This window comes from Manis javanica, chromosome 15 (genome assembly GCF_040802235.1).
Source record: "Manis javanica isolate MJ-LG chromosome 15, MJ_LKY, whole genome shotgun sequence".
In the NCBI taxonomy this organism is placed as follows: Eukaryota; Metazoa; Chordata; class Mammalia; order Pholidota; family Manidae; genus Manis; species Manis javanica.
This window is the reverse complement of record NC_133170.1, coordinates 71,214,536-71,233,000: the sequence shown is the minus strand read 5'-3', so window position 1 is coordinate 71,233,000 and position 18,465 is coordinate 71,214,536. Positions and strand designations below refer to the sequence as shown.

The 18,465-nt window shown below is 53.6% G+C and overlaps 1 protein-coding gene across 6 annotated transcripts in view; it reads left to right on the top strand.

Annotated features, from left to right (window-relative positions):
* The window catches only part of RBM19 (RNA binding motif protein 19), a 133,262-nt gene extending 118,312 nt beyond the window's left edge, over positions 1-14,950 (top strand). For 5 of the 6 annotated variants that reach the window (XM_036993369.2, XM_036993372.2, XM_036993368.2 and 2 more), the window contains one exon: positions 14,551-14,950. In XM_036993369.2, coding sequence (XP_036849264.2) covers positions 14,551-14,675 — 125 coding nt within the window. In that variant the 3' untranslated portion in view covers positions 14,676-14,950. Of the gene's footprint in view, positions 1-95; positions 674-14,550 lie in introns of those variants that run through there. The other variant, XM_036993371.2, reaches the window with a different exon arrangement.
* Positions 14,951-18,465: the final 3,515 nt, after the last annotated feature.

Here is an 18,465-nt window from a genome sequence, read left to right as displayed (position 1 = left end):
CCCGAGGTCGGAGGTGGCAATGGCCTCAGTCCACTGCCAGGTCCTGAGTGCGTGAGACAGGCTCCAGAAGCTTCCATTTGTGCTTTCCTCTCCAGGGCTGCTGAGCTGGAGTTCCCACCTATGTCTGTCCAGGGGCCTGCCCACAGCTTGGGACTTGCCTTCTGTCCCACCCTGTCCTCGTCCCTTGGGACCGTGAGCCCTGGTTTAGTCACCGGGGCATGCTCTGGCCCTGTTGTCCAAGGGCTGTAGGCTCTGCGCTGCCCGTTACACTGGTCACCAGTCACTGGTCTCACTGATGGAGCTCAGCTGCATAGCTACTGGTGGACGCCCTCTGCTGCCGGGCCGCGGGCCCTGCGAAATGCAGCCAGGTCCCCAGCCCTGGCAAACAGTGTCCCGAGGCTTATCTCGGGCTTGGGCCCTGAGTACAACCTGGGATGGTCTGAGCCCAGCACATGCCAAGAGGCGGGATGGTGGAGACGAAAGAGCTACAGCCCTTCTGACCTGGGTCTGAATCCCAGCTTGGCCATTCCCATCCTCCATATGACCTCTGACTGGCCAGGTCCCCTCTGACCCTCAGCATCTCTTTCCATGAAATAGAGGTGATACTGCACTGACCTCAGAGATGGTGCTTGGACTCAATCAGTCAATCCAAGTAAAGCCCAGAGAAAATGTGCATCAGTACTTTTGTTTACTTCTTAATCTGGGGCCACAAGACAGGGCCCCAAGTGAGCATCCAGGGACCTTCCAACTTTGTGCATAAAACTGAGTCTGTGTGTTTTTGTGGGAGGAGGTTCCAGTCTTCATCGAACTGTCAGAGTGGCCTGGATCCCAAGCACGGCTCCTCCTCCCCGTTACCTAAGCACACCCCCACTCTGTGGGGCAAGGATTGCTGACCAACCCTAGCTCATCCCCAAGATGTGACAGAAGCAAAAGACACAAACCAAGAGTAGCTTGTATACCAGCTCCTACTGTGGGGTGTTGCACAGACAGCAGGTGACCCCAGCATCTGGGTGGGGGCTGTGTGGTCAGTGTTAAACCTTCCCCTGCCGGGCCCCTAGGTTGCTGGGGGTCTCGGGCATGACAGGGCGGCGGTCCTACCCTATACTTCCCAGCTGCTCATCCTGCTCAGGGGCCTGTGGGTCTCTCCAGTTGAATATATAGTTTGTACTCACATTTCTACACCACCAGAATTGGGAGGGTGGTCCATGGTCACCAAAATTGAGATCATCATACTGTGGGCCTGGCACAGAAGGAGGCATCACTGGCACCATCCTAAGGGTGACCCAGTGACTGTACCAGAACATCCCCAAAGCAGATATGCCACCTTCCTCAGCCTGATGTTATTTGGGCTCTGTTCAGACCAGCCTGTGTTATGGATAACGTTCCACCACTCACCAGCACTGTGAGCATGGGCCGGTGGCTTCGCCTCCCAAGTCCCCAGTCTCTCACCCTTAACAATGGGGTGATGCTCATGGCGCCTGGCGCAAGGTGCTGGGAAGCCCAGAGAGCTTTGGGCACCTGTAGGCTGTGAGCCTGTCTGACCAGGAACTGGGGTCACTACCCTTCGTGCTTGACTGCCTTCCCTGGGTCCAGAGGAAAAGCCAAGCTTGCCACAGCCCAAACCCAGAGGGAGCTAGGACAGCAGGGGAACAAGGGTTGCACTGCTGATGTCTGGGAGAGTAAGAGGACGGAGGGCTACCAGCCACACAAGGCCTAGGGAGCAAGGAAGCCAGGGGACCATGTCCGCTTCCCTCCTTCCTGCCCCGCCTGGCCTGTGTGCCCAGCCCAGGGACCCACTGTCTAGACAGGGGGCAGAACTTTAAGCAAATAGCAGCAGTCGATTCCACCCTCCCTGGAGATCTTGGGGAGTCCTGTCACCCCACCTTCATGCATGCCTGACCCTTGCTGATGCCCAAGGTAGATGCCAACCTCACCTCCTCCCCTCACCCGGGAGCACTGCATTCTCCACATGCAGCCAGAGGGATATGGCTGGATCTGTGGACGGGATCGTGGAATCGTGGCCCAGAACTTTACAGGGCCCCGCACACTTAAAGTCACACTGCTCCTCCGACAGACGGCCTCTTCCTCAGCCCCTGCCCCTCACCCCTCACTTCCTGCACTCTGGCCTTCCCAGTGCACACCCACCCCAGGGCCCTTGCACTTGCTCTTTCCTCTGCCTGGGACCTCCTATTTCTGTTTCTTCTTTGGGGTCTTAGCTTAAATTCCCATTTCCTCACTCAGAGAAACAGTCCCTGACCACTTAAGTGAATGTAGCCACACTCAGCTCCTCCCCCACGCCCACAGCCTCCCCCCACTCCGCCGTGTCCCTGCCTCAGACATCCCTGTTCCTGTTCCTTCAGTCATAGCACTAGTGCAGGCGACAGCCTGGGGTTTGAACAGATGTCTCTGTCATCCTGAGACCTTTCCGGACCCCTTTGGAAAAAGCTGCTACTGTAAACCGTTTAAACTCCTATAAAGTTGACGCAAGTTTCACTATTGTAATCATCACCATCATTATTCCAGAAAAACTATAGCTAGGTAACAATATAGTAAGTAAAGCTCAGTAAGTATGCCTGGCCCCGAGGGGGTACCTGTCCACCCCTTTGGGACAGAGGGGCTGTGTGGAAGCATTTTAGGAGAAATGCAGCCACACCGTGAATGCCCGGGGAACTGGGGCAATTCTGGGCCTTTGAGCCAAGGCAGCCGGGAGACGGTTGCTGCGTCACCAGGGAGCTGGGGCATAGGGGAGCTTCTGTTGAGGCTTCAGCTGAGTTACAAGTGATGATAGAATTCAGTCATCCCAATCCACTGGGAGATGTAGGAGAGCGATCCCAGGAATAAACCGCAGGGAGGAGCTCTGCCCAGGGTCTTGTTGAGCCTCGTGATGCCCATGCAGGCCCGTGCAGGATGGGGCAGGCTCATGCATGTCTCACGGGGACGGTGGCCCCGATGGTCAGAGAGCTGGGAAGAGGGCTGTACGGCTGCTGGGCGTGGGCAGGCTGTGTCCAGAGTCAGCAGGTGGAGCCCTGCCCTGCCAGGCACCCCTTGGCCACCCCCAGCCTGCTCTGACTCGGCCTGACCCCTGCAGGTCACATTTGCCAGGCTACCCTGCCAGCCAGCTTGCAGTTGGGTTTCGCCAGGGGTGGGCACCAGCAGGCCTCTGGGAACAGGCAGACGAGAGAGGCCAAGGGCCTTCCTAAGCCACCTTCTGTCCTACACTGCATCTCCACTGAGGGCCCAGCCCTGGACTGTGCTAACACCACTGCCTCCCTGAAGCCCTCCAGTTGGGGATGTTGTTGCCCTCTGGGCTCTTCCAGCTCCTTTGTTACTAGCTCTCTGCCTGAATGCCGCTCTGGGGAACTGGCCGAGGGGTACAGCAAGGACCCAGGGAGCTGGGGATGGCAGGAGGGAGGCCTGGTGGTGACCCCAAGGAGGGGCACAGGAGAGCAGAGTAGGGAGGGTACGAGTTTGGTCGGTGTGTGCACACAGGGCTCCAGAATGCTGAGCAGATGGAGACCGGATGGATCACTGCAGAAGCTCGGTGGTCTGGGGGTTGAGTACTGAAGGGTGTTAGAAATGGGGGGCATCCCCCAGCCGCTTTGCACTTTGAGCAGGAGCTGGTTTGGAGGGTCCAAAGATCAGAGTGAGCCCAAGTTCCAGCAGAAGCCCCTTGGTCCTGGGGGAGCACCAGGCAGCTAGTGGCTTCTCAGAAAGCAGTAGGCACGTGGGCAACCGGCACTGGGAGCAGAAAGGGCACAGGCCAGAGGCCCAGGCTGGCAGAGCGAGTTCTCAAAGCTGATCACAATCCTCGCCCATTCATTCATTTATTCATTCACTCATCAAATATTTAGTAGGCACCCCTGTGTGCAAGGCACAGCGTCAGGTGCCAGGGATACAAGGACACACGCACTGGGTCTGTCTCCTGGCTTGAAGATCCTCACGTCGGCAGAGGACAGCCTCCAGCAGCCTTTGCCCATGGGTTTTCCTCCTTTGCATTTGCTGCCATCTTCAGCTTTTTTGTCTTTCGTGGCCAGCCCCACTCTGCGCGTTGTCTGTGCTCTGCAGCGTCTAGGATTAGTGCAAGCGGAGCATGCAGGCTTTGGTGAACAGAGCCGAGTTTGGTTTCAACATCTAATTCAATTTGTTCTGCCGAGATTGAAATATGAAATGGTTGCCAGTCAAACGTTCAAAGGACAGCGAAGAGAGAGTGAGCGCCTTCTGAAATTTAAATTTTAATGAAAATGACTTTAACCCTTTGTGCATCTTGCAGAACTAGAACACATTCTCCCATTCTACAAAAAGCCTCTTGGGTTCTCTCCTCCCCACTGCTCTTTTGCCCAGCTTCGCTAATAATATGTAATCATTTTCTTCAGCAGTATTAATAATAGAAGATTAATAGAATACTTAATAATAATTTCCCCTGCATTGCCTGAGCTGTTGAAATAGGCACCTTCCCATAGATGGCTTTTCCAAGCCCTATGCCAGACAAGCCCAGGCCCCTGTTAGGAGCTCTGGTGATCCCCAGGCACTGGGCACCTGTCACACCTGTAAATGGCTGTGTTTCAGTTTCCTGCCTGACCACCCTCTCTGGATCTCATGTCTCAGCTGAGTATGGCTATGGATGGCACCAGGCATTGCCCTCACATTCTTGGGCACCAGAGTGGAGAGGGGGCTGCTGGGGTGGCCCTGAGACTCCACTGAGGACAGCTGGCTCCCAAGGGCTGAGCCCTTGGCCTCGTCCCCAGGCTCCGCTAGAACTGCAGAGCCCAAGGGGAGGTTTGAACCGAAAACCCCTTGGTCCTTGGTGCGTGCATGCAACAGATGTTTGTGGAGCCTGCTGCATGCCAGGCTGGGCACTGAGTGCTGGGAGCTCAGGAGTGCACAGAACAGAGGACACTCCCCAGTCCTGAGAAGTTGACCGTTTCTCTAGTGCCACTGAGGCTGTTTTCTGTATGAAGTGTCCCAGGGGTCAAGGGGGATTCCTGTGCTCAGGGAAGAATAAGGAAGTGCGGGCAGTGGAGCCCGCTGTGCAGGCTCAGGCGTGGCTGTTCCAGGGCCCAGGGATGGGAGCAGAATGGTCTCCTACTACTGCTGAGTTGAGTGAGAATCAGCTGCAGAGGGGCATACCTGAGTATGGAGGCTGGGGCACTAACCTCAGGAGGTGGTGACTTGGACCTGCAGAGGGGAACAGTGTCCAGGTCCTAGTCATGCTGAAGGTGGACACCACGGACATACTAGATGTCTGGCTGAGGGGTGTGCACGGCCGGGTTGACACCGTGGTTTGGGGCCTAAGCATGAGGAAGAAAGAAGTTAGCGTGTGCTGAGATAGGCTGCCTGCAGGAGCTGGCTTGGAGGGAGACCAGGAGTAGGTCTCCCTTACTTAACGCATTAGGCTGGAGATGACCCTTAGCCATCAGGCAGAGGTGAAGAACTTCCTGAAGAAGCTTGTGTGTCAGGTTCACAGGAGAGGCTGGACCAGAGGCATAATGGGAAATCATCTTCTTTGGTTTTTTGGTTTATCTAAGAAGCAATATGGGGAACTCACAGCCCTGTGTAGGCAGAGCCAGGAAATCCTGGCTCAAAGCTCAGACGTGTCAAGTTCATTTTGTAAGCTTCTTCTAGATGGTTCCAAACTCTTGGCCACAGGACCCAATTTTCCAAAGAAGAGTCTTACCCAGAACACCAACATAGCAAAGAGAGAAAGCAGAAATGCTCCATTCAAAGTCGGGGTATAGCTTGGCCCCACATACTTAGCCCCTGCCTCATCAGTTTGCAGACACGTCTTGCAAAGCATGGAACAGAGGGCTTCTGTGGTACATGAGGTGATTTTAGGCAACCCACAAGCAAACTTTCATTTTTAATCGAGTGTATTTTCACATGTCTATTATAAATACACAGCTAGATCATCTAAACTATGATTTTGTCACACTCTAAGGAGGAGGTCAAAAATAGCGAGTTGGTGTAAAGAAAATTATTAGGAACATGGATATAATAAAACAGAAGTGGTAAAGAAGGGACATGAATGATTTAAACCAGGGGTTGGCAGAGTGCAACCTGGGGACCAGATCTAGCTGCTGTCTATTTGTGTAAATAAAGTTTTATTGGCACACAGCCTCACCCACTGGTTTATTGGCATACTGTCTATGGCTGGTGTCCTGTTGTAGCAGCCGAGTTGACTAATTGCATAAGAAGAGATCATATGACCTGCAAAGCCTAAAATATTTACCTTTTGGCCCTTTACATCAAGTCTGACAAGTCCTGATCTAAAGCAAGCCCCTGCAATACAGCTCAGAAGGCTAGATGCTGGAAGGGCAAGTGGCTTCTACAGAATCACACATGGCTGAACTCCGCATTCTGTGAAATTCCCGCCCAGCCACACTGCCCCCAGAGCCAGGCTCCCTGGGCTTGAATCTACCAGCTCTGCCGCTTACCTGCTGTGTGACCTTGAGCCAGCTCCTTGACCTCTCAGTGTCCTCATTTGTCAACTGAGAACAGTAGTACCAGCTCACCAGTGTCACCAGGATTGTGAGTCCAGATGTGCTGAGGGCTGCAAACATTGAACCACAGGCTAAGCAGCCTGAAGGCAGGCCCCTGTCTCCAGGCAGTGACACTTGGCCACAGCACCACAGTCTGAGCCATCCTCCCTTCCCTCTTGGCTTTGTGGAAAAAGGAAGGAAGCGTGACATGTGGCACACTACGTGCCACAGCCGGAAGCACTGGGTCTATGGTTCTCAAGTTTCATTTCCCACAATCGGGAATGAATGGGTTGAGTCCAGAGTGCCTCCCGCTTTCAGTATTTTCGATTCCTAGGTTTGGGTGCCCATCCTTGTGGTATAAGCATCTGACTGCAACAGTTTCAGGCTTTGAGGTAGCTTGTGGGCCTGCAGTGCAAGACAACACCTTCATCCGGTGCTCAACCAAAGAACAGGTCTGCTTCAAAGTGGGGAAACAGTGCTGTGCTGGCCTCCCAGAGAGGCCATGTGTTGTTTGGACTGTGTTTCCACTACTGTGACAAACCCAAATGTCAGCTGAGTCCGAAAATAAGATGGAGGTTAATTTCCCTCTCAGTTGACAGAAGGAAAGCAGGCCCCACCTGAGCAGGGACCTGGTTCCCTCTGAACTGTTGCTCTTCTGCCCCTCTACACAGCCCAAGACAGCCCCGCGCAGTGCCAGGACCCAGCCCACAGGAGAGGGAAGGGCAAGGAGAGGGCCTGGTGGGCCCTTCAAGGACACAGCATGCACGTCTCACATCTGCCCACATCCCTCTGGCCAGTACAGAAGCCACGGGGCCAAACCTTCCCAGGAAAGGTGCTGGGAAATCTCTGTATTTCTTCCCAAAGGCCGGGTGCCCCACCGCGGAGACTCTCGTGCTGCAGGGGGCAGGAGGAGCATGGGAAGAGCTAACAGCCTGTGCTGCCAAAGGTAATCAGGCTGCTGCCTGGGACTTCCTGGGGCATTTTCATGATGAAGTTGACTGTCCCTGATTTCCACCTTTTGAGTCGACTTTAGAACTTAACCCTGTCAAAGGTCCAAAAGTATATGATACTCCCATGGATTCTTAACCAGGAAATGTTTAAGGTCCACTATCTCAGACGCAAGCACTTGTCAGTGAAAAACCCCAAAGAAATGCGTGGGTCTTGCTGCGGACGCAGACACGTTTGTTGCTTCCCCGCTGGCCAGAGCAAGTCACATAGATGGCAGAGCCCAGAGTCAGGAAGGCAGGGACTGTCGGGCGTGGATGCGGGGGTGGAATGGGGTGAAAACTGGGGCCATGGTGCAATCAGTGTGCCGTACTCCTTCCCCCTTCTCGGGCACATTGTAGCCCCTGCCGCTGTCTCTTGCCTAGTTTATGGGGATGGCCTTCCTTCCGTCTCTCCTGGTTGCCACCTGCTCGTCCTTAGGCCTAGACATCACTTCCTCCGAGCCTTGGTGCTGTTCCTGGGGTGCCACTTGCTCTCCGTGGGTTTGTCAGTGCTGCACTGCTTCCCTCACTGCAGGCTGCGTGCCTTGTCACTCACTCACTGGAAGCCCTTTGAGGAAGGGACTGGGTCTTGTTCACAGCAGTGTCCACAAGTGGGCGGCACCCACTAAGTATTTGTGGGAATCCAGGTCACCCAAGTCTGGCCTCTTGAGAAACAGGACACTTAGGGACTCCTTGCCAAAACCAGATAAATTCTAGCCAGGCAGGTGGGTCCAGCCTCCCCGATGGCTTGTGTTCTCACATCAAGAGCATTCCCCCTGCCAACGGGCCCAGATGGTGCCCATCAAGCCCCCAGGTGTGAGTAAACCCTAGAGTTAATTCCCTCCTGCTGGAAGCTTCTGTGCTCTTTGAATTCCCTTCCTCCATGCTCCGGTCTGTCCTGCTTGATCATCACAGCCAGGCACCCCCAGGACGTCCCAGGGGTCACCGGCAGACACCCTCTGCTGGGCAGCCTCAACCCCAACCCCCAAGGAAAGCATCCATCCCTGCATGTCCACGTGCACCTGCTCAGGATGGCCTGGACTGGAAATGGGTTCACACCCCTTTAAAAGGTGTCCTAGGGTTCCTTAGCAGCCCCATCTGGCTCATTCCAGTTCCCAAGACTATCGGTTCAAACCCTATTTTCTCTGGGAAACATTAGAACTTAGAAATCAGTGTTTGGGATTTAGTCACATTTCTCTGCCTGTGGCACCTCTCCAATCCGTAGGCCTCTGGGCCTTGGCTTTGCAGCACTGAATCAGGGACAGGCAGCCACCCCACCTCATCACCCAGTGGGTGCCGCCTGGGTTCAGGGGGATTGAAGAGCAGGTCCTCCTGGGAGAAGCCCAAACTTGAACTTTCTAGTGTCTGAAAAGCAAACCCAATTCCTGCCTCTCTCTTCAGCCGTGGTTGGTGATTGACACACAAGAACAGACTTATGCCTATCCTTTCAGCTCCCACTGGGCAAAGCAGTTTTCAGAGTGAAGGTGGGGAGGGTGACGGGCAGGGGGCAGTGCAGACATTTCCACTGAGCTGTCAAATATTTGCTGTGACTGCATCTTGCCTGGGAGTCTCAGCTTCTAGAGCAAAATCCACTGGAGCCTGAAGACGAGGGTACTTCCCCGAAACCCGAGCCCCTGGACTGAGAGTTGGAGCCCCCAGAAGCACAGGCTTGAGAATACCCCAGCCGAAGTCCTTCCTGGGTTCCAAATCTCTGCTTCTGCTTTCTCTGAAAACAAAGTAGACCTCCCAGGGGCTTACAAGACCCCTGGAGGTGTGAGCTGAGCCACAGCCCAGGGCCCAGCCCATGGGAAACACTGCGCTGCTCATCCCACCAAGTTTACTGGAGGCTGCCCTGTGCCAGGTCCTGGATGGTGAGCCGAGGGTGCAAGCCCGGGACCCCATGGAACTCAGCCTGACACAAAAATGAGATTGCAGACTGCAGTGGCTTTGAGGCATGTGTGCAGAGACAACACAGTGCTGCATGAGAATAATAGTGGGGAGCCGGACCCAGAGGGGGTGCTGGGAAGGTGTCTTCAAGAAGCAATGTCCCAGCTGCAGGGGAGTAGGAGGTAGCGAAGCAAAGGGGAAAAGGAGGTTCTGGCAGGGGGTACTGGGAGCCCAGCCTGACCTTCCCAGCCCTGGCCACCCCTTCCACCCCCCATCCAGACTGGAAGGCCCTGCTGGCACTTCCCAGTCCCAACCACTGCTGGGAATGGGCCACTGACAGTCAGGGGCCATTCACAGGGCACCCTGCTGTCCCCAGCTGGGGGCCACTGCTGCGTGTCTGGACTGCTCAGGTCCCTGCATCCTCAGAACAGCCTCTTCCCCAAGGCAGAGTCATGTGGCAGCTGAGGTTTCTAATGTATCCACTCATGAATATCAATCAGGCCTGGTAATTCACAGTAAGTGGGACCCAGATTGACTGGTAAGCAAGGGCTTTCACCCCAAACTGGGTCCCGAGAAGGAGAGTGGCAGTGGCATGCAGCAGCAGCAGGTGCGGGCATGACGTGACCAGGATTGGAAAGCCTGACAGAGCTGCAGGTGGCAAGGTGGCCTGCAGCCACTAACTGTTGAGGGGTGGCCAGTGTGGGTGCAGCCAGTACCCTCAGGTGCAGGAAGAAAGGCTGCAGCGTGAGGAGGGTAGCTCTACAGGGGTGCTGGCGCCCACCTGGCATCCAGCTGGCACTGGGGGCCCCTGCAGTTTCCTCTGCATCTCAGCTTGAGAGCTGGGTGGCTTTTCTCTCTGGCTCACCTGACCACAACTGGCAGCCCAGGACAGATGGGTTGCCTGGGGCACACCATTCCAGGAGGACCACGACCCTCGTCCGCAAGGGAGGGAGACATGGTCCTGGAGAGACAGCACCCTGTTCTGAGCACTTCTGGTGGGTGTACAGCCTCCCTGCAGCCTGAGGGCAGGGGGCCTGCATTGTGACAGCTGAGTGGGAGCAGCCCCACTGCTTGGTGGGTCCCAGCACTGCTGCCCCAGCTTTGTGACCTTGGACCCAGGTCACCTGGCCTCTCTGGATGGCAGGAACACCCACCTTAGGATTCACTAAGGCCTTGGCCTCCTTTCTAGTTTCAGCTTGTCTACCCTCCTGATATAGTGACATTGTTACCATCGCCCCCCCCAACAGATTCATTCATTCATCCTCTCCAAATGGGCACCATTTTCACCATTCTCAGCTCCAGTGAGGAAGCCTAAACACAGAGAGGTTAGGCACCTTGCCCAAGACCACACAGTTCCTGGTGGAGCCTGCGGCTCGGGTCTGTACTCCTCACCTCCAGGCTGCACTGGGTGTGCCTCTGCCTGTGGCCTTCCAGATGTGGAAACACAGCCCTGCCCCTTGAGAAGGCGGGCAAGGCTTTGGAGTCCCTGTGAGCTGTAAACCCCCCCAGCTCCCGGCTGTGGGCTGCTGGCGGCCAGAGCTGTCCCTCTCCCTCAAGCCCCAGGAGGAGTGTTGGACTTTTAACAGGAGCTTGGGGCGGGTCCAGAGAGAATACACCCTCCTGCACCCTTGACCTTCGTCCTCCCACCCCATCCTCACGATGGGTGTGGGAGCTGCGTCAGCCCCTCCAGCTCCCAGCGAGGATGGTGTTCTGTCTCCAGAGGCAGAGGCAGTTCTGTCAGGGACAGTGGTCACCCTAGAGTAGGGAGGTAAGAAATTTGGGGCTCACCCTGCTATCTTTGAGAGATTCTCGGGCTGGGGTCTGCGTCCTAATGACTCAGCTGTCTTCAAGAGCTGAGTTCTAGGCTCTAGGGATTCCAAAATAAGATTAAGTCAGTGATCAATACTGGACCCTCCCCACCTGCTGCAGAAGAGGCTGGAGCCTGACGTCTGACGCCAAGCACCGGGCCGCCGATGGAGGCCAGTGAGAGGGCCCTGTGCGTTTGCTCACTCAGCAGAACATCCTCTGGCACCGCTCCAGGCCCTGAGGTTCTCAGGGAAGGGGCAGACACACCCCCTGCCCCTCAGAGCCCACAGGCTGGGAGGGGAGCAGATGGGTTCAGACCATTATGCCAGACTGAGAATACTGAGGTGGGGGTACGCCCTGGGAGCACAGGGGGCTCCCGGCTCCAATGGGGCATGAGTGTGTGTCCATGTGGTCATCTGGAGCTTAGTCTTAGCCTTCAGGAGGCTTTGTGCCCAGCGTAGGCTGCCACCTCTGCCATGGGCCCAAACAGCAGCCAGGGCATGTATTCAACAGCCTCCAGGCACTGCCCACCACCCAGCTCTTCATCTGATGCGGGACAACAAGCAGGTAGCTTATAACTGCAGCTTGTGTGACCCAGGGAGGAGAGGAGGTCACAGCCCAGGGGCAGCCTTGCTGACAGGTGACAGTCATGCTGCTGATGTCACTGGGGTTTTGTGACAAGCTGAGACCAGCTTGCCAGGGGCCTCAGCACAGTGCCTGGCGCATAGTGCGTGCTCAGTAAACAGCTGCCCCTGAGATGGTGCTTGTTTGTATTCTTATTACTTTTCTCAGTCCCTTTGGTTCTTGAGCAGATGCTGGGTCAGCTCCCAAGCCCTGTCTACACTGCAGGGATGGGCAGCGTTCACCAGGGTCTCGGGTAGGAGGGCTGGCTTGCACTGCTCCTAATTCTTACTTGCATCCTGAGCAGCCACCCGCCTCCCACATGTAGGGAGGCACAGCGATGGTGGGTGCCGCAGGCTCCGTTACTCTCCGCACTCGCAGGCTGGTGAGGGTCGGCCAGCGAGCTCAGGAGGCCAGCCACTGCCTCCCATGAAACACTGGGTAGTTTCTCATTTTCCCCTTGAGCAGTTTCACAGTGCAGTTAAACCTGCAGCCAAGGCTCGCTGGGATGAAGACCGAGGCCCAGGAGGGAGGCGGTGAGGGGAATAAATACTCCAGCACTGTGCCCTGCCCCCACCAACAGTAAAGTGCAGAAAGGAGGAGTTCAGGGGAGAAAGTGATTTACAAATACTAGCCCTGGTCCCTCCCCAGACCCAGTAAGAGTTCGCCAAATGCCTAAGTGCACCCAGCACGTGGAGTCCACTCTGAACATTCATTTTGCAAACTGGGCAGCAAAGTATACAAAAGCACCCTATTACAGTGCCTTTTAAAGCAAGAAGTTACCCCTACTTCATCTCCTTAAGTATATAGTTCCGCCTGCCCCAGAATTCTTCACTGATTGGGATCCTCCTAAGTGGGCAGCCAGAGTCTGATCATCTTCCATTGACGGGAGCCGTACTGTGAACCTCTTGAGCCAGAGTCTTAATGATGCCTTCCACAACTGTGAGAAGGGCTCATATGCCCATTTTCCAGGAGCAGAAACAGAGGCCCAGAGAGGTGTAGTGACTTGCTCAGGGTTACACAGCTTGGAAACAGCAGAGTCAGGCTTCAGGGAGGGCCCAGGGTCTATCTGACTCCAAAGCCAGTGCTCTTTCCATAAAATACCCCAATGGACAGCCCCTCCACGCCCATCATCTGGGGCACCGTCGCCATCCATGCTCCGAGAGTCCTGGGTCCGCTGCTGTCGTGACGCTATCGTATGCCTGGGCAGACACCATGTTTAGGCATTCCCCTGGCGCTCTCTCTACCCAGTCAGACTCTGGGATCAGATAAGACTAGGGGCCGTCCCGACTGGGCTACCAGGAGTCCAGCTTTGTGGGCCTCAATGAGCGTCAGAGGCTTGAGGGGACCAAGCCCCACTGTACCCCACCTGCTTTGTCCCACAGCCCTCAGGCCCCAGGGCTGGGCCTTCCCTGTCCTCTGTCGAGCAGTCTCTTGCCCAGGTTTTCTCCAGGCCTTGGTGGGACTCATCCAGGAGGCCTTCCCTTCCACGGCGCGCAGCGTGGTGGCCCAGGATGCGCTCTGTCCCCCAACTAAGTCTCACTTTCTTCCTAGCCTTCCCGTCCTCTGGCATGCTATCTGTTAATTAGTTTATTGTACTTTCTCTGCTTTCCCCCAACTAGCATGTTCTATGATAGCAGGTGCGTTATTTGGTCTCTGCTGAGTCCACAGAGCCCAGGGTAGAGGCATGTTGATACTGGGCAAGTGGATCTGTTAGCAGGTTCTCCCTCCTAAAGTCGGCAGCCCCGTGAGGTAAGTCTTCTTACCCCACTGCACAGATGAGAAGACCAAGGCCCCAGGTCTGGGAATCATCCTCCTGCACAAACGCAGAGAGCCCCCATTTCTACCAGCCACAGGACTCTCTCTACAACTGAGGGATGTCCAGCTTGGTAAGACCCTGCCTTCTGAAAAAGATGAAGGAGAATAAAATCAAACAAGAAGTTGGAAACTTGGGCTGGCCAGCATGTCTCCAAGCCCCAGGCAGACCGCAGCCGCCGTCTGCGCCTGAGCGAGCGGCCCCGGGGTCTGGGGGTTTGCTGGCAGACGGCGGCTGAAGGCCGGCGCCTGCCTTAGTTAGAATGCAGCCGTTAGATCGCTGCCTGCTCTCTGATGGCTGCAAGTGATTGACACTTACAAATTACCCAGCCGAAAGTGTCGAGTCTTTGACCCCTGAGTAACATCTTTGGCAAGCCTGAGATTTGCCAGCATTTTGTCATCTAATTACTGCAAATCCCTTGAAAATTCACTGGCTGGTGAATTTTTAATGCGGGGCAATTTCAATGTGATGCATTGCCCAGATGGGTTCTTGCGTTTCTCACCTCTTTCTCCCTCTCTCCCCTCTCTCTGTCTCTCTCTCTCTCTCTCTCTCTCTCTCTCTCACTCCATCCCTCTATCCGTAACTTTAATAATCTCACAAACTTCTGAGTGACCCACCCTGAGAGTCTGAGCAGAGCTGCTGGAAGCTGTGCGGTCTTTGCATCTGATCATTTCTGTGCCCTGCTCTTTGGAAACGTGCACACAGGCCAGGGGCCAGAAGAATGCCTCACTCCTGCCTCCCAGACAGTGTGTGTGTCTGCCTTCTCCCCCAGGATCCCTAGCTAGCCCAACAGACCAAGCAGCACAGATAAACCAGCCTCCTTCGGGGGGTGCACCTCATGAGCAGTCACTTTCCCTGGGCAAGTGGGCTGGTGACTCTCTGCAAGGTTGGTTACTTTGGCACTAAATCTGAGGCAAAGCAGGTGTTCACCACATTACTTTCTTAACTCATTCTTCAGGTCCTCTGATGATGGCCTCACCAGGGCAAGAGAGAGATGGCTGCCTTTTGCAGAGCAGAGGAGAGGTTGTACCTTGCACCCCATGTACCTGGATAAACTCCTGCCTCTTCAGATCCCAAGGGTGAAGCCAGACTTCCTCCAACCAAGCACCACACAGATCTGCCCATGCTGCAGAATGTACTTGGAACTTCAATCCCCAGGAAGCCAGCACGTAGAACTTTGTTCCCCACAGGAGCAAAACTTTGTCAAACCTAGAGTGACACCACATAGCAGGCCCATGAACAAAAAATCTGGCTGCTTTTCCTGCACAATTCTTAAACATGTTTCATTTTTTTTCTTCACCTATATGTATATTAGATTGTTATTTCTAAATACAAAGCAAGGTGCCTTTTAAACTTCATCTCCAGATCAGCCCTCTGTGAGCTCCTTCCTCCTTGACAACATGGAAGGTGAAATCCGTGGTTGCAGCCATGTTCTTGCTGTTGACCTCGGAGAGATAAGTCCCTTCCCTCCACCTCCACCAGCCCTCTCCACCCCCTCCTCCTTTCCCCCTATTCAGGGAAACGAGGTTTTGCTTTTCAGCCCCATTTCTGGTTACATATGTACACGGCTGATAAAATATTCCACTTCACCCCTTCTCCCTGTGGGACCTGCCGTCTTACGGGGAAAGGGTTTGTATGACAGCGACCGCGACAGCCTGTGTGTCGCCTGGAAACAGCAGTGGGGGGTGGATCTCTCTCTGGCGCCTCTATTCACATTCCCTCTTCTGGTTCTGATAATGGCATTGCGGGAGAGAAAAGGCCGGAGCCTCCTCCATGGACTCCATTCGACATTCGAGGCCCAGATGGTCACCCTCCTGTCCTTGAGAGGGGACATGCTACCAAGGTCCCTGCTGTTTGCTGCCTGGCCAGACTCACCTCCTGTGTACTTCACCTGGAGCCCCCCGCACCCTTCTGTGAAGTGGGCAGTGTCTGCATTCTGCACAGGAGGCTCACCTGGTCCCACATGAGATGGTTCCAGCTGAGGATGTTTGAAACTTGGGACCAGAGCAAAATTTGGGGGAATGCCCCAAAGAAGCAACTCTGGCTGGATATATAGAACCCAGCAATCGACAAGGGCTGGGCATTGTGCATGGAGAGATGTCCTGACTGCTTGTCCAGGAAGGAAGATAGAGCGGTTTGGGGTTCTACCTGAGGGCTGTGCAGTGACTGCAGTGGTGCCTCTGAGACTCTGATTACTGTTTCTCTGTCTACCCACTTGGTTCTCTCATGTCTCTCTTCCTGTGTAACTGATAGTCTCAAATCCAGACTCGTCAGAGGCAAAAGGCAGGGAATGGAGGGAGACATCCTTATGCTTCTTTCTAACCTTTTACAAAAAGCAACCATTCACTTTGGTCTGCATTACAGAAATAGGAACTTTGTACTCAGGATTCTGAAAGTGTGCCCCCACACACACACACCCTCTGAAGGATCTTGACTCAGTAACAGATGTTTGCAGAGCTTGGTGATGGGCCAGGCACAGGGCAGAGCCCTGAGGGGCAAAGCCATAGACTCTGTGCTAAAAAAAGCTTTAAAGAGGATGCGGGTTAATAAGACAAGAATGAATTGTAAACTTCACACAGGAGGTACAGAGTCGTCCAGAAGATCGGAAGAAGGTGGGGTTCAGACACGAAGGCAGCAAGCATTTAATAAGAACCTGCCACGTGCTGGGCACTAGGGTGGCAGAGATGAGAAGCACGGTCCCTGGCCTTGAGGGGTTAAGGTTAGTGGAGATGACCTTTCAGAAGGGGGCATCAAGGTGGGAGGTTACCAGGATGGTGAAGGGGCACCCATAGCGGCCATCACGGGCAGGTAACCACATGAGCTCTGAGACCCTCAGGCCGTGCTGGGCAGATTTCAGCCTGGGCTTTTCTCAAACCAAGGTGCAGGTGTGCATTATGTGTGAAATACAGCCTGCCACCTCCATGCTGTGGCTCGTGAGCTAACAACACTGGGCCCATGTGGAAAGAAATGCATTTGGACCTAAAAATAAGGGAATTGCTGCCATGATTAGCTCTGTTATCTGCCCACTGATGCCATCCTAGCTAGCCTTATGGTCATCAAGACAGGAATGCAGTAGAACGGCGGGCAGAAACACGCAGCTTCTTTATTTGTATTATGCCTCAAGTTCTTGTACTACTTGTTTTGTTTCATTTGTGTGTGTCTGTGTGTGTGTGTGTGTACACGCGTGCACACGCACATGCTCATACACATGCATCTTACTCCTAACAAGAATGCTGCTACACACATTGCAAGTTCTGGGCTTGAGCCATAGTCCCCACTTGACAATATCTACTAGCAGTTTAAGGCTATCACCTATTTTTTTTTCCTTTCCCTTATTCATTCAACAAACATTTATCAAGAGCCTAGCCCTGAGCTCTGCAGCAGCATGTACTGCTAGGACAGAAGGTTCTTACCTCCTTAGGTCACATGGGAAAAGAAGTGATAAACCAGGAACAGGTAAATGTATCATTTCAAGTAGGAATGAAGGCCAGAAAAAGGACCAACTTCGGTTAGCTGGTCTGGGAAGGCCACTCTAAGGAAGTGACATTTAAGCCAAGGCTTGAAGACACCAAAGAAGCCACCCATGCATGCTGAAAATGGAAGTAAGGCAAGCAGCCACTTGGATGACAATCAAGAGCAGAGGGCCAGAGGCAGGCAGGCATTGTGTTTGAGAATTTAAAGTTGACCAGATTTCTGGGACATAGTGGATGATGTAAAGAATGGACTCGAGATATTTAAGCACATAGAGGCAAGTGTAGAGGGCTCGCCATTCAGTCAAATAGGAAAGACATAAATGAAGCAACAGTGAAGTGTGGGAGATGGGGTAGACACAGGATGGGGTAGACACAGGATGGGGTAGACACAGGATGGGGTAGACACAGGATGGGGCAGACAACGTGGGGAAACCAGCGGTCCAATTCCTTCATCTCCGCTGCCTTCCACTTGCTCTCCCAGGCCCTCTAAGGCTAGAGGTGTCTGAGACAGTTCTAGCTGATCAGACCTAAGCAGAAATCTGCTGGAAACTTTCAAAGAAAGTTGTTTTCCTGAACAAAAAGTGAAAGTGCAGGCCCTTTCTCTTCCCCACTTCTTTGTGCCTTTAACTCAGATATAATGCCTGGAACTGCAGCAGCTATTTTGCAACCTCGAGGGAAAGGCTGAGTGCATCACAAAGACAAAGGAGCCATGTAGTCAATGCCAGCCACCTCACTCCAGATTTTTCATTACATTCAAAGAATGGACCCCATTTGTTTACAAAAGAGTTAGTTGGTTTTTTTCTGTTGTTTGTTGTCAAAAGCATCCCTGGGCTGATTACACAGAGTAAGGAATTGGGGCTAGAGAGAAGTGAGTAACAATATAGGTGAGTCTGAGTTCAAAAACAGCAGCCTTGAGATTCTAAATTGGAGCACCAGGTGTGGAGGAGCCACTTTTGATGGTAAATAAAATGTACTGTTTACTTACATATAGAATATTTGTGTTTATATGAAATATGGAACTACTTCAAGTTCCGTATTTATTGGGAAGGGCTATGGGAAATGAATCCATATAGGCACAGATCCTTATTTTAGATGTGATCCTTATTTCAACCAAAAGCAAGTTTGGTGTACAGATACCACCATTCGAGAAAGACTGCTTTCTGGAGTTTGATTCATGGTGCACTGAACCCAGGTGGGGAAGGACCAAAGCTGGTGGACAGGAAGGAGAACACGTCTCTGCACAAGCCCTCAAGAGGCCCAGTGCCTATCGCTGGTTGTCCAGGCCTCAGGCACACTGAAATAAATTTTGTGGAATAGGAAAGAAAAATTATTTTTGTGCAAATTCTTTATACAATGTTAGAAAATGAAAAAAAAATCATTTATCCAGTGTTTTGTGTTCT